Here is a 25,853-nt window from a genome sequence, read left to right on the forward strand (position 1 = left end):
TCTCCTCGTCCCTTTCCAGCCATTTGTCCTTCTCATCATTCTTTGACCATCATTCTCCTCTGTCCAGCTTATACATGTTCCGAGTCTCAGGTGTTATTGTTGTTTTCTTTTTACCCCCTTTTTTAAATTGCATTTTCTCCTGAAATGAATCCACTTTGTGGCTTTAAACATCACCCAGATGCCAGTGGCTCCCAAAGTTTCATTTCTGAGCAGGAGTCCACTGCACCATCCAGACCCCATCGATATCAGATTTCAGAAGACTGTTCCTGACTCCCTAATCAAAATTGCCTTTCCCTCTTCCTCCCCAGCTCTGGTCACAAATTTTAATTAAATATTATTTTGTAATTTTCTGCTTCTTTAGCTCGTATGCAAATTTTTCTTGCTAAGAGCTCTTTTTAGCATTTCTGGGAAACTATCTTTTTTTTAGATACTAAAAAAGAAAGTAGAAAATATATCAGAAAGCCTGAAGATGTCATGTAACTCAGTAAAATAATTTTATATTGTGGTTTTTAAAACTGAAGCAGGGGTGATAACAGCTAAAGGCATAGGAAACAAACTGACCACCTGATGGTGACAGATAACATTTGTGGGCCTCTTACTTGGTATCGGGCAAGGTTCTAAGCACATTATGCGGATTAGCTCATTAACTCCTCCCAGCAACCCAGTGCAGTCAACTCCTACCATACCCATTTTACAGATGTGAGCCGGCAAAGGGAAGTAGCTTACCCAATCCAGCTAGTAAATAGTAGAGCCAAGATTCAAACCTGGGTAGTCTGGTTGCCAACAACTGCACCCTTAACCACAATGCTTTACTGGTCCTCAAAGAGAATGTTTCTTATTCTAGTTTGTTGCTTTTTTGCTTTTCTAAGGGCTTCAGAAAGTCCTAGATCTTGACTACCTAACCACTATCATTTTCTGCCATCTTCCTTTTCTACAGCTACCAGTTGATCTACTAGAAACCTAGACCCCCTTATTTCTCTGTACCACTAAGTCATCACACGTACAACCTCCAGACTTAGGCCTGCCTTCTGGAGGTCATGAGGTGCTAATTTGTGAAATGCTACATCCTTGGTTCCTCATGATACTTTCTTAGACAAACCTCACACTGATATCGTTTATGTATGTGTCCGTCCCCTGAGCTAAACTATAAACTCCCTGAGGATGGAGATATGGAGATATCTTCTGTCTCTTAGACACTTCTAAATCCCCTGGAATGACTCATGGCACTTGTTCAAAAATTTAGTAATTGTCTCATTATGCAACAAAATGCATTTGGTATCTAAACATGGCTATCATTTGTAAAAAGAACTTAAAGTAAGGTATTAAATAAAGATGAAAGCATTTTCAAATGATGCCTCTTCAGATCAAGCCAAAAATATTGGTACTGGTAATCTAGTGAATATTGAAAATCTCCAAGGCATGCAATAACAATACTTCATCTTCTCAGTGTGGAACTTGTGATTTGTGTTAACACGGGAAGACTTTACATATATTTGTTGCTAACTAGGACAGCAGCATACTTTGCTGTGTTTATAATAATTTAGTCCATGAGAACTGCCTTTGTTTTCTTACCTTCAAAGGTGACTATTTGTTGAAGGATGCATAGTTTTAATACGAATTTTTTAAGTACTTAAAGTCAGATCTGCCTAAAGAGAACAAAATCAAGTAAATCTCTCAAGACAGGTTGACATCCTATTGTGTTTACATTCACATTTGTATTTAGTTTTCTGTACTTGTTTCAAAATACGGTAGCTATCAAATTGAATATACAATCACTGTAGCATTATTAATTTCTTTTGCAAACACACCTGACTTTTTAATATATACTCATGTGTTATTATATCTTGCAGACAAACAAGAAAATTCCGTGATGCTGAACAAGAAAAAGATAGAACATTGCTTAAGACCATCATAAAAGTTTGGAAAGAGATGAAATCCCTTCGAGAGTTCCAGAGATTTACAAATACTCCCTTGAAACTTGTTTTGAGAAAGTAGGCTTTTTTGAAAAATTATTTTATTGGGCTATATCATACATTAAGAAAAATGTATAAAACATGGATACAGTTTTAAAAGTAATTACAAACAAATATGCATGTAACCACTTCCCAGGTTAAGAAATAGAACATTGCGTACCTGAGCAGCCCCTCCCAAATAGCATTCTCCTCAATCCCCAAAATAACAACTACCTGGACTTTTGTGATCTTTGTTTTCTTGCTTTTATACTTTTGCCAACTATGTGCAATCTCTAAGAATATATAGTTTAATATTGCCTGTATTTGACTTATACATAACTGAAAGTATGTTGTGTGTATTCTTTAGGGAATACATACATGCTTCTTTTCTTCAGTACTGTGTTTGTGAGATTCATCTACTTGACAGCACATAGCTGTAGTTAGATTTCTTTGCTTTATAATACTTCATTATATGAATATAGCCAAACTTGTCCATTTCTGTTGATGGGCATTTGAGTTTATTCCATTTTCAACTGTTACAGAAACCACTTCTGTACTTTTGGCATTTTTGTACTTGTCTTTTAGGGTACATGTGCCCAAGATTTCATTTCAACTTTACATTGCTGATTCCAAACATATTCCAGAAGTTGTGCTGATTCATGCCTTCATGGGGGTTCTCGTAGGTGCTTATCACCCATATCATGCCTATCACTTGGTGGTGTTAATTAACATTTTGCCGACCTGCTGACATGTTTTAATTTATATTTTCCTGACTATTCATGAAGGTGAGCATTTTTTCATACATGCATTGACTATTTGGATTTCCTCTTTTGTGAGGTGTCTCTTCAAGGCTTTGGTCACTTTTTGGACTGGATTATTTATCTTGTTATCTTTTTTGGTAATTTGTAGGCATTCTGCATATAACATGGGAATTTGTTAGTGGTGTGTATTGCAGATATCCTCTCCTACTCATTAGTTGTCTTTTTACTCTCTTTTTGTTGCTTTTTGATGGATACAAATTCTTAACTTTAAAAAGATAAAATACATTAGTTTTTTCTTTTACTGTTGGTGCTTTTTAAATGCTTCCCCTGAGTCATATAGATATTCTATGATATTGTCTCCTATAACCTTTATAATTTTAGCTTTCACATTTCATCTTTAATTTATTTGGAATTGACCTTCATTTGTGGTGTGGAGAAAGTAAGCTTTGATAATATTTCTGCTACCTAATTCACTAGACTTTTATATATGCTTAAGAGTACAGCTTATCACAACAAGAGCATCTATGTTGCTGGTGTTGGTCCCTTTCTGATTGTTTCACCTGGATAAGTGTTGTACCCATATACTGACACAAATAGTAACAAATGTGGGCAGTTATCAGACCTATTGCTTTGAAAACAGCCATATTACAGCCAAAGATAGCTACAAATTGTAAGTTTTCTTTGGCTGTAATTATAAAATTGAAAAAAAAAAAGCTTAGTTGTCAGGACAAGTATAAGACTGTGTGATCTTTGAGACTAGGGACCCTGTTGTCGTTGTATATCTGGTCCCTACCAGAGCACCTGCCACTTAGTATCTGCTCAGTTAATGTTGGTTAACAATAGTAACAAATTTAGGCAGTTATCTGACACATTGCTTTGAAAACAGCCATATTTCAGCCAAAGATAGCTGCAAATTGTAATTTTTCTTTAGCTGTAATTATAAAATTGAAAAAAAAAAGGTTAGTTTTCAGGACAAGTGTAAGAATGTGTGATCTTTGAAAGCAGGGACCCTATTGCCATTGTATATTTGGTCCCTACAAGAGCACCTGCCACTTAGTATCTGCTCAGTTAATATTGGTTAACAAATTCAAATATGCTACCCCACAAAAATAATGGCTGTCTCCCAGAAATTCCAGTGTTTGTGCTTTCGAATTCCATCTCCTAGGCTGAGCCTCCCACAGAAGCAGTACAGAAATCCTTGCCAGATTATTTTCTCAATCCCTCCCTCCCATCATCCCTGCTGCTAACTCTCTCTCCATCCCTCCCCTCCTTCTTTTTGAGTTTATAGGGTAAACTAAATTTATAGGCATTTTACCCATAAGGTCATAACACTCCTTCCCCTGATAAGTGGCTATCTTCCGAATTCTTTTGGAGTACCCTTTTTTCACATTCTTGATTCATCTAGCCACCTTATAATAAAGCATAGTTTTTCCCACAAAAAAAAAACTATTCAAGTTTATTCATGCTTTTGAATAACAATGAGAAAAGTGAATGGTTTTCTGTATAACAGAGATGGAACATAATTTTGAGGCCGAATTCCCCCTGGTGTTTATAAATTTCGGGTACCACTGTGCATCCAAAGTGATTTATTTGGTATTCATCCTAGAGAGCTGCAAGAGCTTGTGCCTTCGGGGACTGTAAACTGCTTAAACTCCAGGCGACATGTGTCCATAAGCAAATATTTGTCAGCTTTATGCACTTGTCTAAGTTTATGTAAAATGGATTATGAAGCTTAACTGCCTTGGGGGAAATAGTGCAGTCAGTATTCAGCACCATCTCCAAAGTGCTGGGTGGGATGGATGAAGTCACCACACATTTGCCGCCATCTACCAGGAGAGCCATGCTGTTCATCAACATGTTAAGGGCTCTGAAAAGATGACCAGCAAGGAACCTTTCACACTTATTTAATCCAGTGTTAATATGGCCACAATATCTTTTCCTGGTGGTACATCTCACAGAACTAATGTCCTACAGAACACACTGTGGGAAACGGTGGTTTGAACTGGGCTGATCTCCTGGTGGAGTATAAGCAAAATCATCAAAGAAAAACCCAAATCCTCCATCCAAAGTCAAAAAAGTGGTTTCACCATCATTCTCAGCAAACTATCACAAGGACAGAAAACCAAACACCGCATGTTCTCACTCACAGGTGGGAACTGAACAATGAGAACACTTGGACACAGGGCGGGGAACATCACACACCAGGGCCTGTCGGGGGTGGGAGGGTTGGGGAGGAATAGCATTAGGAGAAATAACTAATGTAGATGATGGGTTGATGCGTGCAGTAAACCAACATGGCACATGTATACCTATATATCAAACCTGCATGTTGTGCACATGTACCCTAGAACTTAAAGTATAATTTTAAAAAATTAAAATTAAAATTTTTTAAAAAGTGGTTTCAGGGACTCAGTAGCAACAAAATGAAGCAGTTCCTCAGAGACTTGAAGAAGTCATAAAATAACTAATGAAATTTCCACCACTATCAGCTGAGAACTTACAGGCCCCATGTCAGCACACCACACAGATCATTTAACACAGAGAGGCATGGCTGCTCAGTGTTCAGTGGGTTGGGCTCCTATTCAGCCCTTCCACTCACCAGCTGTGTGTTCTTGGGAACTTACTTAACTTCTATGTGCCTCTGTCATCTCATGTATACGACATGGATAATAGTAGCATCTGCCTCACAGGATTGTGAGTTTACACGTGCGACATTTTTAGAAGAGGAACTGGCATATAGCAAGTCCAATATAAGTATTTGCTGTTATTATTGCTCTCTTACTTAATTTCCAGAAATAACCAAGGGACTACAAATTATTTTAAAGGGAAAAAGCTGACCAGAAAGCAGATGAAGAAGCATATGAAGCAGAAATTCAAGCTGAAATAAGTGAACTGTTAGAAGAGCACAAGGAGGAGTACGCACAGAAGATGGAAGAATACAGAACGTCGTTACAACAGTGGAAGGCCTGGAGGAAAGCGCAAGTGTGTAAACAAACACTCAGCCTGGAATAGGGCTGGCCAGGAAGGGTCTGGGAGGGCAGCCTCCAGTACAGGAGTGGGGAAACCAGACTGGCAGACTAGGGTATCCTGTGGCTCCCTCTGTCTCTTCCCCGTCCCCTGGCTAAGGGATAAAAGGATGAATGAATTGACTGGCTAATGCATTTGCTTAAAAAGCCACCCAGCTGACTGATACCAGAGCCAGCTTTGTCCACAGAGAATGCTATGGTAGCACTCTGTGCCTATTTAAGTAATAATGTAGTAATCACTAATGCATGTGTCCAGCACTGTGCTGAGTATCTTACATGCATTATTCCATTAAATGTAGGGATTGATACTTCTGAGTTTCCTTCAGAAAATTATATAACTTTATGCACATGACCCTACAAAACTGAGTCCAAGGGCAACAAATAATAGATCAGGTGGACCTGCAATGCTCACTGTGCTTACATGCCTTATTTTAATATTTCAAGATGTGTACTTCGCCTTGAAAACCCAAATTAATGATCACATGAATACCTACCATTTTTTAAGCTCTTTCCAGGGACTAGGCTGTATGACAAATGCTTTTTAGGCATTTCAACAGTCTCATTTCAACAGCCCTGGGAGAAATTTCCTGGGCTCCATTCTGTAGATGAAAAAACTGAGGCACAGAGAGGTCAGGTGGCTTAGTGACCTGCCTGATTACACACATCTGGTTGAAATGGGGCTGGGGTTTGTATCCAGGTCCATCTGGCTATGAAGACTGTGCTCTTAAATGAAATTCCAAAATTCCTGTTTGATGTCATGTTGCCTCTAACTCAACAGAGGGCCAAGAAGAAGAAAAGGAAACAAGCAGCAGAAGAACATCCCGGTGATGAGATTGCAGAGCCGTATCCCGAGGAGGACCTTGTGAAGCCCAGCCCTCCAGAGCCCACTGATCGGGCAGTGATAGAGCAGGAGGTGAGGGAGAGAGCAGCCCAGAGCAGGAGGAGGCCTTGGGAGCCCACGCTGGTCCCAGAGCTAAGCCTGGCAGGAAGCGTAACACCCAATGACCAGTGCCCCAGGTGAGTGGATGCTCTGACCGTAAATGAGGCTGACATCTGATACACATGTTCACGTGGGCACATGCACACACACATGCACGACATGGGGAGTGTACACTTACTGACCTACAGGAGCATCAGTAGTATCATTAACTCTGAATGAATATTAGGTTGAACCACATGAAATTGCTGACATTTGCCCACTTTAGGTGATTTCATATGATTCACCTACCTCATGCATCTGCACTGGCCACTCAGGAGCACACTGGAAAGCTCCCTGTAGGAGAAGCATCCCAGTTGCAAATCTCTGCCTGCTCTTCACAGTGGCTGTCTGTGTGGCTTTTGATTTGAGTCCCTTATCTGTAACCTCAATGAGTCCTTCAGTCCACTGGTAGCATGTCCCACCTTTCTGGCACAGGCACGGATGCCTTTCCTTGCCCCTTCCTTGATTTCAGCTGCTCCAGGGATCAGCTTTTCTCCTTGAAGACCCCCCAAAAAGTTGTGGGAGGTATTTAAGTCAGGCCATCTGAAGCATACCCTCCAGATTTGATAAAAATACATGTCTAGTCATTCTCACTTGATGCCTAAGAGAAACATCACTTGATTTATATACATTTGTACATATAATAATTCATAAACATACATTTGTAAGTTCATCTTTTTAAAAATTATAACATAATAAAAATATTTTTATGTTTCCTATTTATTCTTTCCTTCACTGAATAGCCATGGTTCTCAAAGTATAGCCCCGGAATCAGCAGCATCAGCATCACTGAGGACTTGTTAGAAACATAAACTTAGGCCAGGCATGGTGGCTCATGCCTGTAACCTCAGCACTTTGGGAGGCCGAGGCAGGAGGATAGCTTGAGGCCAGGAGTTGGAGACCAGCCTGGGGAACAAAATGAGACCTCACCTCTATTGAATAAATAAATAAATACCCCAAACATTTTTAATACCTCACATTGAAATAAATATGTTTAAGAAAATTAATAAAAACTAGCCAATTAAAGTCAACCAACTAAACAAATTTAAAAAATAATTTTAAAAAAGAAAGAAATGCAAACTCACAAGTTCTACCTGAGACTTACTGAACCTGAAACCCTGAGGTGGGGCCTAGAAAACTGTTCTCACAAGGTCTCCAAGTGATTCTGATGCATGTTATGGTATATCATCATTAATTAAAGGGAGTCCATTAAAATCATCGATACCACAAAATCCCAGGCTTAGTTCTCCAGTAAATAGAAGATCTATCATGAATACAGGGACTATTGTACACTGGAATCTTCAATATCCCAACATGAAAAATGAGAATTCAAGTAAAGTCAGTCAGCCTCCAAGTTCATTAAAATGTGGGAGTTAATTAGGATGTCATTATAAGACTTCTCACAGTCTTGGTTTCAAACTTCTGCTAATGTTCTAATGATTGATTTATTCTAATGATTGATTTATTTTAAAATTATAGCTTTTTGTGCATTTTCATGTGTTCCCTCAACTTCACATATTAAGATATTATACATAAACTATTCCCCTGCACTAAGTAAGCAATTTTCAAGGCACAAGTACCATACCCAATAATTTTGACATGAATGTTCAAAATATGTGATGACACAGCATGCTTTCTAAAAGGAAAATTTGGGCTTGATTTGGTAATCTTTTGTGAGTGGAGTCTAAGTCTTCAGTGTCTTGGATACTTCTTGCAAATTTGCTGTGAAGTGTCCTTTATTAAAAAAATGCTGAAGTAATTTGAGCTATTTCATCTAGAATAAGTCTAAATTATAGACATGTAAAAAGTTAAAACTACCACCCCCTTTAATTACTAGAGAATTTCTGTTTGGAATGATGAAGAAGCTCTGAAGATGGATAGTGGTGATGGTTAGACAACATAGTAATTGTATGTAATGCCACTGAATCATACACTTAAAAATGGTTAAAGTGATAAACATTACGTTATGTTATATATATTTTCCACAATGGAACAATTTTTAATATACCACCTCCCCCCCCCAAAAAAAACCTAAGCTTGTTTCAAATTTTGATGCCCTAACCTTTTCCTTTCCTCAATTAGCTTGAATTGCTATTGACTTAACCAATAACTGGCATTTTTTGGTGGATGTCTGTACACATATGTACAATAAAATTAAAGACCAATGGGAGGTTGTTTTTTTTTAACTTTCTAATTCAAATTATCTTTAAAAATAAGGAATATTTATTAATACTCTGCATCCATTGAACATTCACTTACTGTCTGAAAATGTTGAGAAAAACTTGGTATCTTGGAAAAATGAACTCGATCTAACTGCTACAATATGCTGCTGTATTTTTAGAATAAAACTTCTTACTCAAATATAAATCATTATTATCCCCTTTGTCTTGAATTTATTCCATTTAACAAGGAATATGTGAATTTAAAACTTTGGGACACAAATGTAAAGCTTGCCTGAAAAACCTGAGGAGACTGTAGCACAACAATGAATGGACTCGAGTTCTTAAATCCTCTGTGCCCTTTTCAGTGTCTGTTAATGGCTTCTCCATAAATTCCATACTACTCTGCAAGACCTGTGGCTCCTCTGGTTAAATGAGGGCTGACATGATTGGGAGAGTTGCCTGCAGTGTGTCTTGTTCTGTTCAGTTCTTATTTATCATATATTTTGGTGATCTTAGTAAATTCTTACTAACTCCACCTGTGAATGGTCTCCTTTTGCAGAGCGGAGGTCTCGAGAAGGGAGGATGTAAAGAAGCGCTCAGTGTACTTAAAAGTGCTCTTCAACAACAAGGAGGTGTCCAGGACAGTCAGTCGGCCACTAGGAGCAGACTTCCGAGTTCACTTTGGGCAGATTTTCAATTTGCAAATAGTCAACTGGCCGGAGAGTTTAACACTTCAGGTACACATTTTAATTATAGTTACTGGCTGGGCACGTGGCTCATGCCTGTACTTTGGGAGGCCAAGGTGGGCAGATCACTTAAGGCCAGGTGTTCGAGACCAGCCTGGCCAACATGGCAAAACCACATCTCTACTGTAAATACAAAAAAAAAATTAGCCAAGTGTGCTGGCGGGTGCCTGTAATCCCAGCTACTCGGGAGGCTGAGGCAGGAGAATCTCTTGAACCCAGGAGGTGGAGGTTGCATTGAGCTGAGATCATGCCACTGTACTCCAGCCTAGGTGACAGAGTGTGACTCTGTCTCAAAACAACAGTAATAATTATTATTATTATAGTTACTGCCCCAATAATTTTTTTGTTCATTACAGGTTTGAGATGATTTTAAATCATCCATTGGTTATACATATGTCTCGATAGAGTCTCAAGCCTCTTCCTTGGCACATCTGTTCTTAAAGTCTTGGAAGAAAGAGATCTGTTCCCCAACTCACCTACTGAAAATGCTGGCAGAATAACTCTGGCCACAGTGCTCTGGAGTGTCTGCCTTGAGATGGGAGAGGGGTGCTGAAGGGGGTGGGGCACAGGGAGATCTCCAGCTCATTCATTGAAGGCATATTTCAACATCACCCTCTACAAGGACTCTAGTGTAATATAACAGAGAAATCAATTATGCCACAATCACGGGAGGTTATGATGTGGGAAAGATACAGGTGCTAGGATCCCCCCAAAATTAATAAATCTCCTCACTAGCCTAAATCCCACCGTTAGCAATATATTTATTTGAGTCTATTTTAGTTTCCTGGGGAAACTAAACTATAACAAGGAACCACTAACTTGGTGGCTTCAAAACAACAGAAATGTGTTTACTCACAGTTCTGGAGGCCTAAAGTCTGAAATCAAGGCATCAGTAGGGCCATACTCCCTCCAAAAGCTCTAGAGGAGTATCTTTCCCTGCCTCTTCCAGCTCCTCCTGGCACTTAGAGTTCCTTGGTTTGTGTTAGCGTAACTCTAATCTCTGCTTCCATCTTCACATAGCCTTCTCTGTCTCTCTCTCTGTGGGTCCTCTTTTGTCGCTTATAAGAACACTCTTATTGGATTTAGGGCCCACCCTAATCTAATATGATCTTATCTTCATCCTTAACTAATGACATCTGCAAAGACCCCATTTCCAAATTAGGTCGCATTCTGAGTTTCTGGGCGGACATCAATATGTGGAGGATGCTATTTAACCCATTACAGTGTCTTCAGTCTTGCTTGTTCTTTCGGTGACTCTTCTCCCACAATGCTAACAGGTCTCTCTTATGATCCTAACAGGCTTGTTAACTAGGATTGCAGCTTTGTGGCATGCATGCCCTTGTTTCCCCACCACCACCCAGGCAGAAATCACAGATCCTCATCCATCACTTAGGCAGAAATTTCTCAGTCCCCTCCACCACCCTTGCCAGAAAGCAATAATTGATGGTGCTATTTTTGTTGTGTTTTCCCACTGAGCCTGAATATAATTTTAGAACTCTTCTCAATACAGTACTTCAGGTAGCCACTACCTATTCCTAGTGAGTATGACTGACAAAGTCTGCAGGTACCATCACGGCTGTATAATTAATAAAATATTTACATACTCTGTACTGACTGATAAATAGCTGCTGCCCTGACCTTCCCAGATGCCATCCTGGCCACATAAGCCCCACTTCAAGGACCCCCTGGACCTTACCACAATTGACCAATTAAAGGGGGTGGCTGACCAAGGCCAGTGCCTCCAGGGTCCTGTTCCCAAGCTGTGGTGGGCAGCTCTTCTTATGAACCCAGGAGGTGGGTTCAATACTGTGTATTGTTCAGTATTTTGAATATCAAGCCCCGCCTAGATCTCAGTAGTTAAAAACCTTCTACAACCTGTAGAGGACGTTGGTGACAGCTGGGATGTGTTCTTTTGACAGTGGGAAGGAAGCACTGCATGGAAAGAGAGGAAGCGGTGCCAAGAAATAGGAGGCAGAACCTGAAAGGGCCGGCACTGGGCACCCAAGGTCAACCGCCTTGGCTTAGAATTCCTCCAGAGCCTGTGGCAGTTCTGTCCTGTACCTTTTAATCTGTGATCTGGGGGTGGGTGAGGGCAGGGGTGGTCCTCGTTTACAAAGCACCAAGCATCAAGACTCAAGCAAAATTCCTTTGCTGTATTGATAACAGGATTGATATCTGCATAGCTGAAATTTTTTTCTTGAAATTTTAGAACTTTAGAATTTGGCTTAGTCTTGTCACTCGTATAACTCTTTAAAATGCCATGTAATTTCTTTAAATGTCTGTGTATTCTGAAACTTGAAAAAAAACAAACTTTTTTGGCTGCTAACTTAAACATAATATGAGTGAGAGGAGAAAGCAAGTAGAAAATGGTTTTAGAAAGGGGATTGGAGTTGGAGGTTTGGTGAAAACCTGAGATTTTCTTAAGCCTGAAAATTCACTTTCTGAATATCAACTGGGGGAAAATTTACTTCTTCCTTGATTTATAACTCTGAATGAACACAGAGAATGAAATGAGGTGATTTTGTCTGAAGGTAAAAGTAGAGAGTTGCCCAACTCTGCACTGGAGAGGAGAACTGGGGCAGCCTTCAGATACGTGGTCACTGGACACAGCCCCTGTGAGGTCCCTGCCCCCCCGTGGGGTCCACGTGGACTCTCTATTCCATCTGCTCTGGGGCTTCTGCTGAGGCCGATGGCCTGGAACACTTGAAGGGCTCCTCTTCCTCTGTCCTCTTAGCAGTGTCAGTGGGGTCTGTTATCCTGCTTCCTGAATTTCAGCTAATCTCTCCATCTCATCACCACTCACTGGGATGTACAATTATTTGAGCCACTTAAACTATGTACATCATCACAACTGGAAGACCATTCAATTTCAGATATGTTTAAATGATAAAGTCTATTATACTATATACCACTAACAACGGATTAAGAGCAGCCTTTCTTAGCCAGGGATTTCCTGCAGGGATTCCTTTCCATTTGGATGGAACATTTAAAATCTGAATGCCTTGCTAGGGAGAGTTGAATTCTGAAGCCTCCCATCTTCACTGCTTCCCACATCAACCTGTCTGCCATGCCCCTGAACACATTCACTTAAATTTTAAAGTAAGACTCACTGCACACAAAACATTGTCTAAACTAAGAATAAAACTTGACTGAGAAAGTAAAGAAACGCAAACTCCAGAAGCACACTTGCTGCTCCTCTGTCACCTGCCCTGAACAGAGGAGGAGCTGCAGGGGCCCACATGAGTCCCTCCCTTTCTGCAGGCATCAATAGTGAAGAGGTCAGTATTCAGAGTTCTGCCTCCTAGTCTGACATCCATCATCAACTCATCCTCCCTGTTCCTCCCCTACAGAGGAAAAGCTGATATCAGGAAGACCAAGATTAACATGAGAAGACCAGATAGAGAGCTAGAAGGAAGAGCAGAAGACAGTAATGAGGCAGGCAGGAAGGAAAGGAAGTGGGCCAGGAGACACCCACTGGCAGACTCAGAAAGACAGGAGAGAAGGCAAGAAGGCCTCCCCTCCTGCAGGTGCCCAGCCATGCCTCCACTGATGGGTGAGAGCTCAGACTACTACCCAGGCAGCCTGTGAAACACACTCCCACTATGGGCACTTCTGAATGTTCTGAATTACTTTAGAGGGAGAGACTATCTTCTGTCTCCCACAGCACACTAGTATTTTATTTCACATATATTCTAAAATGTAAACAAAGCCTTCAATACTATCTCCTGCTTATTGCCTTGAATATTAGCTTGCTGTGGATGTTACAGTCAAAATAATTTTTGAAAAACCAATGTGACAATACTATGAAATAAATTTTTAAATAAAAAAGCAAAGTTACCCAGAATATTATCCAGAATATATTCATAGGCAATAAGCTTGGTCCTAAAAACTAGATCATGTAATTTTTTAAAAAGTTATAAATTAAGGGAGTTTTGACTAAGTTCTTAATCTATTTAAAGGGATTTGATAACTGCCCAACTCTCATACCACAATGGCATAATGGCATAGTTTTTTAAGACTGAGTAGTGACTACGGATTAAATTAATCTAGGAGATACTGTATTTCAAGTCTCTAGTCATAGTAAGTACTATGCTATTCGGAAATTTTCCACATGATTGCTAGATTTAAACTAGGGAAGAATTACTGGCAACTTTAGGAGGGTAGAAAAACTCACCTAAAATACATCTGTTAATGCCAATGCTATCAAATTCTTAACTTTAAAGCATAGTATATTTCAGAAAAAGTTCTAAGATTCTCAAAACTATAATGCATCAATTGATAACTCAGCAACCAAGTGGTCAATGTTTTCTGCTTGATTGTGAAAAGCCAACTGCGTATCTAAGCCAGGGTGTTGTGGAGAATTGGAAGCCATGTATACAGAGGGGCACATAGGACCCTGCCTCAGGAGTTTCAGTCCAGCTAGGATATAAGGGAGAGCTACAAAGAATCAATACTCACTGATGCATAGATGTTAACGACCTTTGAAAGGAGCAGTGTAGACTGTGATGTTTGATTTCTTGCATGTTTGTAACCATAAGGCTCAGAGCTTCTAGCCAGGCTTGAGATAAGAATGCCAAGGCAGTTCTACGAGCAGAAGGTAAGTCCAAAGGCTGGCACAGAAAGCCAGGAGTGAGGGGATGGGCTCAGGGCCTGGCAGTAGAAATGGGAAGAAGGAATTAATTAAAGTAAGATTGGAGCCAGAATTGGTGGAATCCACAGAGCTTGATGACAGTTTAACTTGAGGAAGTAAAAAGGGGAGAATCAGAGTTGAGCCAGGCACAGTGGCTCACACCTATAATCCCAGCACTTTGGGAGGCTGAGACGGAAGGATAGCTTGGGCCCAGAAGTTTGAGACCACCCTGTGCAACCTAGCGAGACCCCATCTCTACAAAAATTTTAAAAAATTAGCTGGGCATGGTGGTACATACCTCTAGTCCCAGCTACTTGGGAGGCTGAGGCAAGAGGATTGCTTAAGCCTGGGAGTTTGAGGCTGCAATGAGCCATGATCACGCCATTGCACTCCAGCCTGGGAGACAGGGTGAGACCCTGTCTCAAAAAAAAAATTGGCCCCAAGAGAAGGATGAGATTGGACTTCATGGGACAGGAGAGTTGGAGCCAGGCCACAGTCCTTCCAGAAAGGTCTTGAAAATCTTGGCTTTGGAGGCCTTTCCAAAATAAATATGTAGGGTTTTAAAAATGAAATTTGGCTTAGAAATTTAAAAAGCTTTGCCTTCATTTTTGTGTCATTTGCATCTGTAACTTTATCCTACATTCATCTTCTCAACACCAAAACAACTAACAACAGTGGTATAATATTGCTGGGTGCCTTTTAAATTTTTTAACATTATCATTTTTCCTTATTAGTCAATCCTGTTAAGCTTTTGTATTCCTGGCATGTGGATTGAGATAGGGAAATTCTCCTTTTAACCTACTTGGTGATGGCCCAGCTTTCTCTTCTCAGGGCCTTTCCTAATTCTCTGGCTCATCTGAGGAATAACTCCTCTATCAGAGTGGGAATAACAGTCATGTTTGGAGAAGTGTCCTTGTTTACCTTCGCCTACCTCACTTTTGTGGTTGCTGTTGGTTCTTTACGGACCCAAGTCCAAAACAGATGTTTTCACATACATCTTACTTGCCATGCTTTAAACTGGATGACAGCAAGTCAGACTGCTGATCCCAGAAAGCCCTGCTGTGTGCAGTTGGAAAGGTCAGGTGGTTGAGGGCTGGTAGGAAGTCGGGTGGCGGCTGCAGGGAAGATGGGTTGCATGAGGCAAGAAGACAGGTGTGGTCATCTAAAGGTAAGACAATGAGGGTTTGAATGAGACAAGGCCTGTGAAACTGGGAAATCTCTAGGAAATGTTTACTAAGTGTCTACTGCAGGAACACAATATTTATATATGTTATCTCGTGTTATCCTGAAGAAAGCCATGGGTACTATAATGGGAGAATTCCCATTAAAAAAAAAATCTTCATTGCTTTATTTCTCTGACAAAATGACAGGTATAGAAATGTCTGCAGGGAAAAAACATGCTGGTTCCATGCTATCATTTTAGATGGGAAAAACAAAACTTGTGATACTTTTCTTTTGTTCCTTTACAATATTCTGTGATTTTTTTTAACTTTTTTATTGATACATAATAATTGTATGTGTTTATGGGGTACATGTGGTATTTTGATACATGAATAGAATGTATAATGATCAAATCAGGGTATTTAGAATATCTATTACCTCAAACATTTATCATTTGTGTTGTAAACATTTTAAATCTTCTCTTCTAGCTATTTTGAAATATACAGTAAGTTATTGTTAACTATAGTAACCCTACTGTGCTATCAAACACTAGAACATACTCCTTCTAACTATATTTCTATACCATTAACGAACCTCTCTTCATCCTCCTCTACCTCCTCCCTTCTCAGCCTTTGATAACCACCATTCTACTCTTTTCCTACATAAGATCAGCTTTTTAGGCTCCCACATATGAGTGAGAGGCCAGGGGTGCTGCTAAGCATCCTGCAACATACAACTCACCACAACAAAGAATTACTTGGCCTGAGAACCCTCAGCACCGTTGAGAGAAAACAAAAATGAAACTAAATTATACAGAGATCTACTTATAAATACCTACTTAAAGCCCAAAGTACCCATTTCCTAATTTTTAAAAATAGCATTTCTTCCTAGCATTTAAAAGAACTTCTGGGCCAGGTACGGTGGCTCACCCTGTAATCCCAGCACTTTGGGAGGTCATGGCGGGTGGATCACCTGAGGTTGGCAGTTCGAGACCAGTCTGGCCAACATGCAGAAACCCCGTCTCTATTAAAAATAGAAAATCAGCGGGGCGTGGTGGTGCATGCCTGTAATCCCAGCTACTCAGGAGGCTGAGGCAGGAGAATTGCATAAACTCAGGAGGTGGAAGTTGCTGTGAGCCGAGATCACTCCATTGCACTCTAGCCTAGGCAACAAGAGCGAAACTCCGTATCCAAAAAAATAAAAAATAAAAATAAATAAAAGAACTTCTGCTATCTTAAGAGAGTAGGAAATAAAGATTGAGGAAATTCTGGATTTTTTTTTTTGGCTTTGTCAGATAGAATCCATTTTTTTCTCATTAAAAAAATCTGATAAATATCTCCTGAGACAGTAACACCAACTAGCAAACCCTCCATTTCCCTAGAGTCCATGATTGCCTCTGCCTACAGACTTGGCACCAAGAGCCCCCATTCAGTTCCTCTCTAGGCACCAGCTAGGAATGTGGCTCCAGAAACTAGGAATAAGCCGCCTTCCACTGATGTCCTCAGAAACACCCTTTATGTGATCACTTATGTTTTATTGGTCATCACCAGGCATGGTGACCAGCACAGGGAACATCCATGAGGAGTAAAAACCACCTTTCATAGCCTTTCATAGGATTGTGGTGAAGATTAAACAAGGTACCACTCCAAAAGCCCCTTAAGTCCCTGTGCTTCCTACAAAAGGATGTCTCAATAAATTTTTGTCTCAATTAATTCTGGCAAAAAAAAAAATGTGGTTTCTTTCATTTCAAACAAAATGAAAGAAAACACATCATTTTCTTGGGACAAGACTTCATGCCAATGAGTTTGTAATTTAAGAGGTCAAACCAAGGTCTCCAGTGCAATAAATGATAACTACTACATGTTCTTTAAGCTGTAGATTATAGAATTATAGGCTCTTAAGAGTGTTGGGTCAAGCAACAAATGGCACTCCTTGTCCCATCAGAGTTGTGAACCAATAAAAATATAGAGAACATTTTTTAAAAGAGGAAGGTTCACTTGTAAATTAATAGAGGCTTGAGGAACATATCAGTCAATTACAACATATGGAATACATTTTGATCCTGATTCAAACAAAATGTTATAGAATTTTTTGAGGCTCTCAAGGAAATTTGAAACTTACTAATAGTTGAGGTTATTAAGGAATTATTATAAAAATAGTATTGTAATTATGCTTTTTAAAAATATCTATTATAGATACATATTGAAATATTTACAGATAAAATGATGTCTAGATTCAAAATAATGGAGGGGAGGGGAATGGTTGACAGTATAGATGAAATAAGATGGTCATAACATAGTGATCATTGAAGCTGGGGGTGACAGGTCTGTGGCATATTATTATTCCTGCATTATATGTGTTTGAAATTTTCCATAAAAGACTTTTTAGTATAGATCAAAATATTGCCTTTTTAACTAATAAAGATGAATTTAGAGAGTGTGTTTTAAGTGTGCCACTTACGGGCTTCCTGCTGAACTCCTGCCTATTAGAATAGCTCACGGCAAAATTAAGTCTGGGGTCCTGAATTCAGTACCTGTGCAATTTCTGCCTTTGTCTTTGACCCAGTGCCCCTCCATGCTCAGCCAGCCATCTTGCAAAGGTGAGTGATGGATACTGGGGAGGCAAGGACAGGACAGTAGTCACCACTTCGTCCTCACTCCTGGACAAGAATTCAGATCAGGCTGTAATCCCAGCACATGGGGAAGCCGAGGAGGGCAGATCACTTGAGGTCAGGAGTTTGAGACCAGCCTGGCCAACATGGTGAAACGCTGTCTCTACTAAAAATACAAACATTAGCCAGACGTGGTGGTGGGCGCCTGTAATCCCAGCTACTTGCGGGGCTGGGGCAGGAGAATCGCTTGAACCCAGGAGGCAGAGGTTGCAGTGAGCCAAGATCACGGCACTGCACTCCAGCCTAGGTGACAGAGCGAGACTCCATCTCAAAAAAGAAAAGTTTAGATCATATGCCCTGTAAGGGAGGGTTGGTGGAAAGAATCCATGGTGTCATCTTTGTGCATTCAAGTGGTAAGTGGAAAATATTAACTAGTGGGGGACTATTACATAAGAAGAAAAATATAAAGATTAATCAGTGGAAATAAAAGTAGTAAAATCAGCATTTTTCAAAAAATGTAAACCAGTCACAGAGACCTCATGTAGAGAAAGAATAAAACACAGGAAAGAAGCCAGGAGAACTGTGGAATATTATGTCATATTGCCACAAAAGTGAAGTGTGCCAAGAATACAGGGGATCGAATGGAGCCAAGGGTCCAACTGAGGCTGGATTGTGTATTCTTAAACAATGGTTGCCCTGCAATGGGGCCCTTCACCTCATGGTGATGGCATCATAATGAGACACACTGCAGTGATCAGTAGCAGAGCTGCTGATGGTCTAATTGGCTCCATCTAGGAGAAGATCTGAGAAAAATCTGGAGTTTCAGCAGCTAACAAATAAAATGAGGCCTGAAAGAGAAGAACTTGATAGATTCACTAAAAATGTAACACTCTGGAGTGCTTCTGCATATGGAGCTTCTCCGACTGACTTGGAGATTGGTGCAAATAATAAGCCATCTGGGGGCATGTCCTTACTGTCCCACCCATTCCTCCTGATGGCATTACTGTCTGAATACCACCTGAGCCTGGAAAAGGAGGAGGCCCATTCTCCTAGCAAGCCGTATATTGGTTTGGAATAAAAACAATTATCCTCGCCTACTACTTTGATTAGCCTCCCTACCCAGAAGATTAGTCCAGGCAAGAAAGCTGGGTGTCAACAACTTGACCACAAATAGTTGTAAGCTCATCTCCATGGAAACCATATAGTAACACAACTCAACTTTCCACACTGAGATGAGCCCTTAGGGCTGGAACAGTGACCAGCACAAATACTAACAACATGGACTGATTATCTGAGCGTGAGCACACACTACTGCTGTTTTTATTGGCTATTTCTCTTCTCTGGTTTTCAGGTCTATGAAACTATTGGACACAGTAGTCCCACCTTGCTAGCAGAAGTGTTTCTGCCTATTCCTGAGACTACTGTTGTCACTGGAAGGGCTCCTACTGAAGAAGTGGAGTTTAGCAGTAATCAGCATGTGACACTGGACCACGAGGGAGTTGGAAGTGGTATAGAAAGCTAATATCTTCAATGGTTCACTGTTTCATTGTCAGATTTGAATGTGTATATATCTATTTCACTTCCCAGACAACCATAGAATTATAAAATTGATATCAAAAATTCAAATTCAAACAATGATGCTATGCAACTTTTTGCCAAGTTGCTTTTTATATACTGTTGGTGACAATGTAAGTGCATATAACTGTGCAACTATGAAGTAGTTTGGCAGTGTAAGTTAAGAACCTTGAAAATGACCTTTGGTGCCTTACTTTTATTTCTAGGAATCTTTCCTAAGAAAATAATTTGAAAGGAGGACAAAGATGTATGCATAAAAATGTACATCACAGTGTTGTTCATAAGCCCAAAAAGTTTGAAATAATTCTAACAGGGAGATTTTTAATTAATATTCTCTCATCTCCTTCTATAATTCCGATTGGATATATGATGGATCTTCTCACTCCTTCCTCCATGTTTCTTAACCTTTCTTTATTACCTTTGCTGTCTTTTTCTTTCACTGCTACAATCTATATAATTTCTTTAAATTTGTCCTCCAAGCCATGAATTCACTTTTTGGCTGTCTCTTATTATTGGAACTAATCCTTTCTGTTTTTCCTTCCAATTACTGTATATTTCAACTCTAGAAATTATGCTTAGTTCTTTCCCAATCAGTGTGGTCAGTTCTGACAGCTTTTTTTCCTTTCCTCAGACTCTCAATCATTTCTTTTATACATTCATTCATTCATTTATTTAAATATATTTAAAATATTCTTAAATATTAGGTATCTGATCATTCCAATACCTATCTACTTATTGGTCTGATTCTGTTGCCTCTTGTTTATGGTGTCTTGCTTCCTCATGTGTCTGTTTTTTTATTGTGACTTATATCTGGAACTTTATTTGCATTATTTATTTAAGGCCAAATCCAATCCTCAGGTCCAGAGACTTAGGTTTTAGTTCCAGCTCTGATATTGGCAAGCTGTGAGACTCTGGTAGTCTTGTAACCTCTTTGCATATCATTTTCCTCATTTATAAAATGGATCTATTCATAGCTCCTTTAATGTCTTATAAGGTTATTTTGAAGATCAAGATAGGATGTTTAATATGAAGGAAAGATCTAGAGTTACTTCATTTAGTGCTTGAAAATCTTCTCCTTTAGTTGATTAAATAACTGCCCAGAGCGTTTTTACCATTAAATTCCCATTGGTAGAGGCCAAATCAGTGAGAGTTTACTGTAGCCACAACAGCTTAGTAATAATTAACATGTGTTGTGTGATCACTATTTGCCAGGCATTGTGTAAATGCTTTGCAAATATTAACTTATTTAACTCCTGTTCCTCACATCTGTCTTAGGGTGCTTGCACTTGTTCCTTCTGCCAGCAATGCTCTTTTCCAAAACAATACACCTCTACCTCCACTTCTTCATTTTCTTCAGCCATTTACTCAAAAGTTGCCTTCATTGAGGCTTTCCTGGCCACCCCTTCTAAAAGTTTATCCCCTCTCCACTCTCCAAAGCACAAATTTTCTAAATACCTTCCCTAATTTGTTTCTCCTTAGCACTTACATACAGTCTCTAACATACTAAGTATTTCTCTTAGTATACTAACATACTTACATACAGTCTCTAACATACTAAGTATTCCTCTTATTTCTCTTAGTATTGCTTCTCTCCCTGACTCAAATATACACCCCATGAGATCAGAAGTTCTTTTCTTTCTCAGTTTTTAGAACAGGGATTCTTAACAGTTTTGCTTCTTTAGCGCTATCTTCAGTGCCTGCAATAGTGCCTGGCATGAAGTAGAAGCTCAAATGAGTACTTTGAATGACTAAGTAAATAAATGTTTTTGAAATAACTCTGCAAAGAAGGTGCTATTTGGTATCCCTGATTTATACATTAAAAACTATGGCTCAGAAAGTTAACTAATTTGTCCAAGGTCACAAAGCTGTGAAGCAGGTGGACCCACTCGAGAGTGCGTCATGAGAATGTCTACTCTCTGCCATCAGAGACAGAGCTGAGCAGCTGTCAGCATCATCACCTGAAGAAATTCAGTGACACTGGCTTGAATCATGTGCTCCATCTTCATCACCCCCACCCACTCTAAGTTCCATTTGTCTACTATCTGCTTTCTTGCCAGGACTAGGCTCAGTCCCTCTTTCTAAACAGCATCCTGTTTAATCTGGTGTTTCCCCAGGAGTGCCCTTCTCATTTGAAGCTGATGGCAGTAACCAGCTGACTCTGATGACCTCAGGGAAAGTGTCTCATAGTGTGGCATGGGCCATTGGAGAAAATGGGATACCTTTAATTCCTCCATTGTCACAGCAGAACATCGGATTTCGGAGGTAATACATGGCAAGAGTAAAATGATGAGCAATGTCAGTGTTATCATTAAAGATACCCAAGGGGAAAGAAAGCTTGCAATATCATATTCTTTCCTTTTATTGTCAGGTGCCAGTATTTTCAAGAGTTTTTTATTCTTAAGGTAAAAACAAAAAATGTTTTATAATAACCTCTAGTCCAAAAAATTAAAATATTAATAGCCTAAGAAATATTAAGTGTTTATCGGTATTCGATACAGTGAAAAGAACTTAATCTTCACAGTAACTCTAGGAGGTATTCTCTCCCCTATTTTACAGATGGGGGAGATGCACAGCATCACAGTTGTATATATTTTGCCCTTAGTAAAGGTTTGTTGCTAATGATGACTGGTGTAGGATCTGCTGTTTACAAGAAAGTCCCCATTCTCCAGCCTCCTCCCTTGATCGCTATATCCTTGAGTCTCTACTCAGAACAGAAGAAAGGCACTCTGGGCCTCACCCTAGGCCAGCCCCTCCCTGTGTTTGATGGTTGTCCCTGAAGCTTAGATTGTGGTAGCCCGTGGCCTGGGTCTTCCTCTGTCAGAGCCTCTCTCTGTCATTTCCCTGTAGATGTGTCTACAGTCAATCATTTCACCATTCCAAGCCTCAGTTGCCTCATCTCTAAAATAAAAGGATTCATTGTGATCATGAAGAAGACACTTTCCAAGTCACAGGCTGTCGTGTTCAACTTGTGGAAAAACAGAATTGGGCTCGTTTAGTTCCCTTGATGCCTTCAGTCCCCATAATGAACACACATGTCCATGTGATAAAAACCACAAGGAGATGCTGCTATTTGCTTTCTAAGTCAGAAGCCACTTCCAGTGGAGACCTGACTATGCCTTTGAATGTAAGAAGTCTGCATTCATTTCACTTGTATTTAGTGCTAGAAAAATCTCCTGGGGAGTAAAGCTTTCAACTCCTCAGAATAGAAGGTAAAACACAATGTGAGTAACAAGATATGCAGGACTATTAATAAAGCCCCAGCTCAACCTTGCTGACTACTGTGGCTTCCTTTGATTTCCAGGTGTCCAAAGCTGGTGCTTAAGTTTGTTGTTTAGTAGTTGGTTTTAGGCTGGGCACGGTGGCTCACGTCCATTATCCCACTATTTTGGGAGGCCGAGGCAGGCAGATCACATGAGGTCAGGAGTTTGAGACCAGCCTAGCCAACATGGCAAAACCCCATCTCTACTAAAAAAAATAATAAAATTAGCTGGGCATGGTGGCGCATGCCTGCAATCCCAGCTACTTGGGTGGCTCAGGCATGAGAATCATTTGAACCTAGCAAGTAGAGGTTGCAGTGAGCTGAAATCACACCACTGCACTCTAGCCTGGCCGACAGAGCAAGACTGTCTCAAAAAAAAGAGTTGGTTTTGTTTCTTTTTCTTTTGGTTTGTCCTCAGCTATAGTGGGCCCCAGTGGCCTGGGATGTGAGGCTTTGTGGGCTTCCAGCACCAGATACAGAGGCCCCTCTTCACTGGCCAGAATCCAGGGACCGAGGGGCACTTTTATGCACTGGACAGAGTTGTAGGAATTAGTCGTATCTGCAGTCCTTCCATTCCTGTTTCTTTATTGTCCTTGTGTTTAATAGCCATCATCATGTAAAGAAAAATGACAAAATCCTTCCTTAAGATAACATTTTCTCTCATGGAGGATAATAGCTTCCTCAAGTCATGCTGTCTCTAGAATTTGAGGTCCTGATGCAAACTGTTCTGTGGTCAAGTCAGTCTCATGGAATCAACTGTTCTTTTCAGTGCTTTGAAGAAAGCAGATGCCATCTCATCTATTGGCACATCAGGACTGACAGACATGAAAAAATTGGCCAAGTGGGCAGCAGAGTCCAAGCTCGACCCAAATGACCCCAACAATGCCCCTCTGATGCAGCTTATCTCGGTATGTAGCAGGAGGCACACATGCCATTTCTTGACTTGGCCTTTTACACAATTTTCCTTTACACTATCTTCTCCTATGCAATACTGTTTAAGAACATGGGTGCTGGGTTGAATGCCAAGTTTGAATTCCAGCTGTGCTTCTTGCCTGGCTATGGGACCCAGGCAAGTATTCACTGCTTCTAAGCCCTGTGCTGCTGTCATAGTGGGGTCATGAGGAAATGAACAGCTGCAGATAAACTCTTAGCTCGGCCGGGCATGGTGGCTCATGCCTGTAATTCCAGCACTTTGGGAGGCCAAGGCAGGAGGATCGCTTGAGCCCAAGAGTTCGAAACCAGTCTGGGCAACATGGCGAAACCCTATCTCTGCAAAAAATGTAAAAATGTGCTTGGCACGGTGGCGCATGCCTATAGTCCCAGCTACTAAGGAGGCTGAGGTGGGAGGATCAATTGAGTCCACAAGGTTGAGGCTTCAGTGAGCTGTGATCTTGCCACTGCACTCCAGTCTGAATAGAGTGAGACTCCCATCTCAAAAACAAACAAACAAACAAACAAAACCCCTTTATCTGGGCACACAATTTGTGAGCAGTAAATATTGTTGTTGTTGTCACTCCTACCTCCAACCTCTGTAAAACTCCTAAAGGTTTTATATCCCCTTCTCCAGAGAGGAAGCTGAGTTCAAAAACTCAGCGTTATTTGCTTAAGGTCACTCAGCTAATAAGTCGATTTGATTTCAGGACACTTGCTTTTTTCATCACAACTTAAAGCACTGATGGGGCATTTTAGGGAAAATTTGTTTTGTTTTCTTGTTGTTGATTAATTAGTTATCATTTAGGTTTCACTTAAGTATTTACCAGATAAATTGCTCAGATCTACCATAATATTCAAAATTCTTTCTTCAATGAATTTGCAAATAAATTGGAACATTAGTTTATTTTTCTTGGTATCGAATACAATTGGTTTTATTGGCAACTTCATTATTCACACAAAGCCATAATAAACAAGTAGGTAATCCAGAGGGTAGCCCTAGCAACACATCCTTATGATCATGGCTATCAGTATGTGTTTATCAATAGGATAATTGTAGCCGGCATGAACATTTTCATTTGGGTTCTAGTTTTTCCAAGTCCCATAACAAACCTTGGTTTATTCTGACTTTTATCTTTATAAACTCTCCTTCAGCATGATACACCTTAGTGTGCCTAATAGAAATATTCGGAAGATTGGGTCATATTACCTAAAATGTAGTCTATTCCATGTAAAGTTTTCAAATCACATTTCAATAGACACGTCACTTTCATTAGTTTCTTTTTAACTATATGTTTTCCCATCAAAGAACAAAACGGGGATTGCCTTCTTGACTGGTCTCTTGCTATGAACCAGGATTGCCTTTCCCATGCAAGGCCCCAGCACATCTTGGGGCACTGGCTTTTCCTCTGCTCAGGAGGAGGTTACAGCCAGCAAAGTACCAAGCAGAGAGGCAGGCAGCACCTGGGTGAGGTGCAGTCCACATCTGCTCAGCTTCTCAGAGGTGCCGGACTTGGCCTTCTTGAGACAATGCACAGGGGCCTTGGAGGTTGGCTGGGCTGGATCCATCTCTGGCTAACTTTTCTCAGTGACCAAGGCTGTGAGGTGCTATTCAGGGACAAGAAAGCATGGCTGTGGAGCCAAGTAAAGCTGACCAGCTGCCTCTGAGGCCTTTATCTGCATATGCGCATGACATTAAAAAGTCATATATTCGATTTTATATACGATATGTATATGGGTAATCTTATTTCTAGTAGGCACCTCGTAATACACTGTAGTCTGGCACAAATCTCTTCTTTTTCAGTCTGTATATTTGCGTAATAACACTACTAGGGAAGCATGAACACCAAAAGTGAAACATATAATTTTTATTGTTTGGAAAATGATTTGTGGTATTGTTTATAGCTACTAAATGAATATAATAGCATGTGACTCATTATTATTATATTTTAAAGTATTTTGTCTTTCAAGTCTTTTAATCTAAAACTGTTAAATATTCCTTGACACTCAGTGCCAAGTTTCTTTGGATGAGATCTGACTGTCATCTGGAGTTTTGCATTT

General features: G+C 40.2%; 1 protein-coding gene across 13 annotated transcripts in view; it reads left to right on the forward strand.

The window, feature by feature from the left end:
* CC2D2A (coiled-coil and C2 domain containing 2A) overlaps positions 1 to 25,853 on the forward strand; it is a 142,128-nt gene that overhangs the window by 72,037 nt on the left and 44,238 nt on the right. For all 13 annotated transcript variants that reach the window (XM_009447370.5, XM_063808637.1, XM_063808638.1 and 10 more), the window contains 7 exons: positions 1,851 to 1,991; positions 5,539 to 5,695; positions 6,518 to 6,756; positions 9,440 to 9,617; positions 19,380 to 19,536; positions 21,718 to 21,865; positions 23,632 to 23,770. In XM_009447370.5, the coding sequence (XP_009445645.3) occupies positions 1,851 to 1,991; positions 5,539 to 5,695; positions 6,518 to 6,756; positions 9,440 to 9,617; positions 19,380 to 19,536; positions 21,718 to 21,865; positions 23,632 to 23,770 (1,159 nt within the window). The remainder of the gene's footprint in view (positions 1 to 1,850; positions 1,992 to 5,538; positions 5,696 to 6,517; positions 6,757 to 9,439; positions 9,618 to 19,379; positions 19,537 to 21,717; positions 21,866 to 23,631; positions 23,771 to 25,853) is intronic.

This window comes from Pan troglodytes, chromosome 3 (genome assembly GCF_028858775.2).
Source record: "Pan troglodytes isolate AG18354 chromosome 3, NHGRI_mPanTro3-v2.0_pri, whole genome shotgun sequence".
In the NCBI taxonomy this organism is placed as follows: Eukaryota; Metazoa; Chordata; class Mammalia; order Primates; family Hominidae; genus Pan; species Pan troglodytes.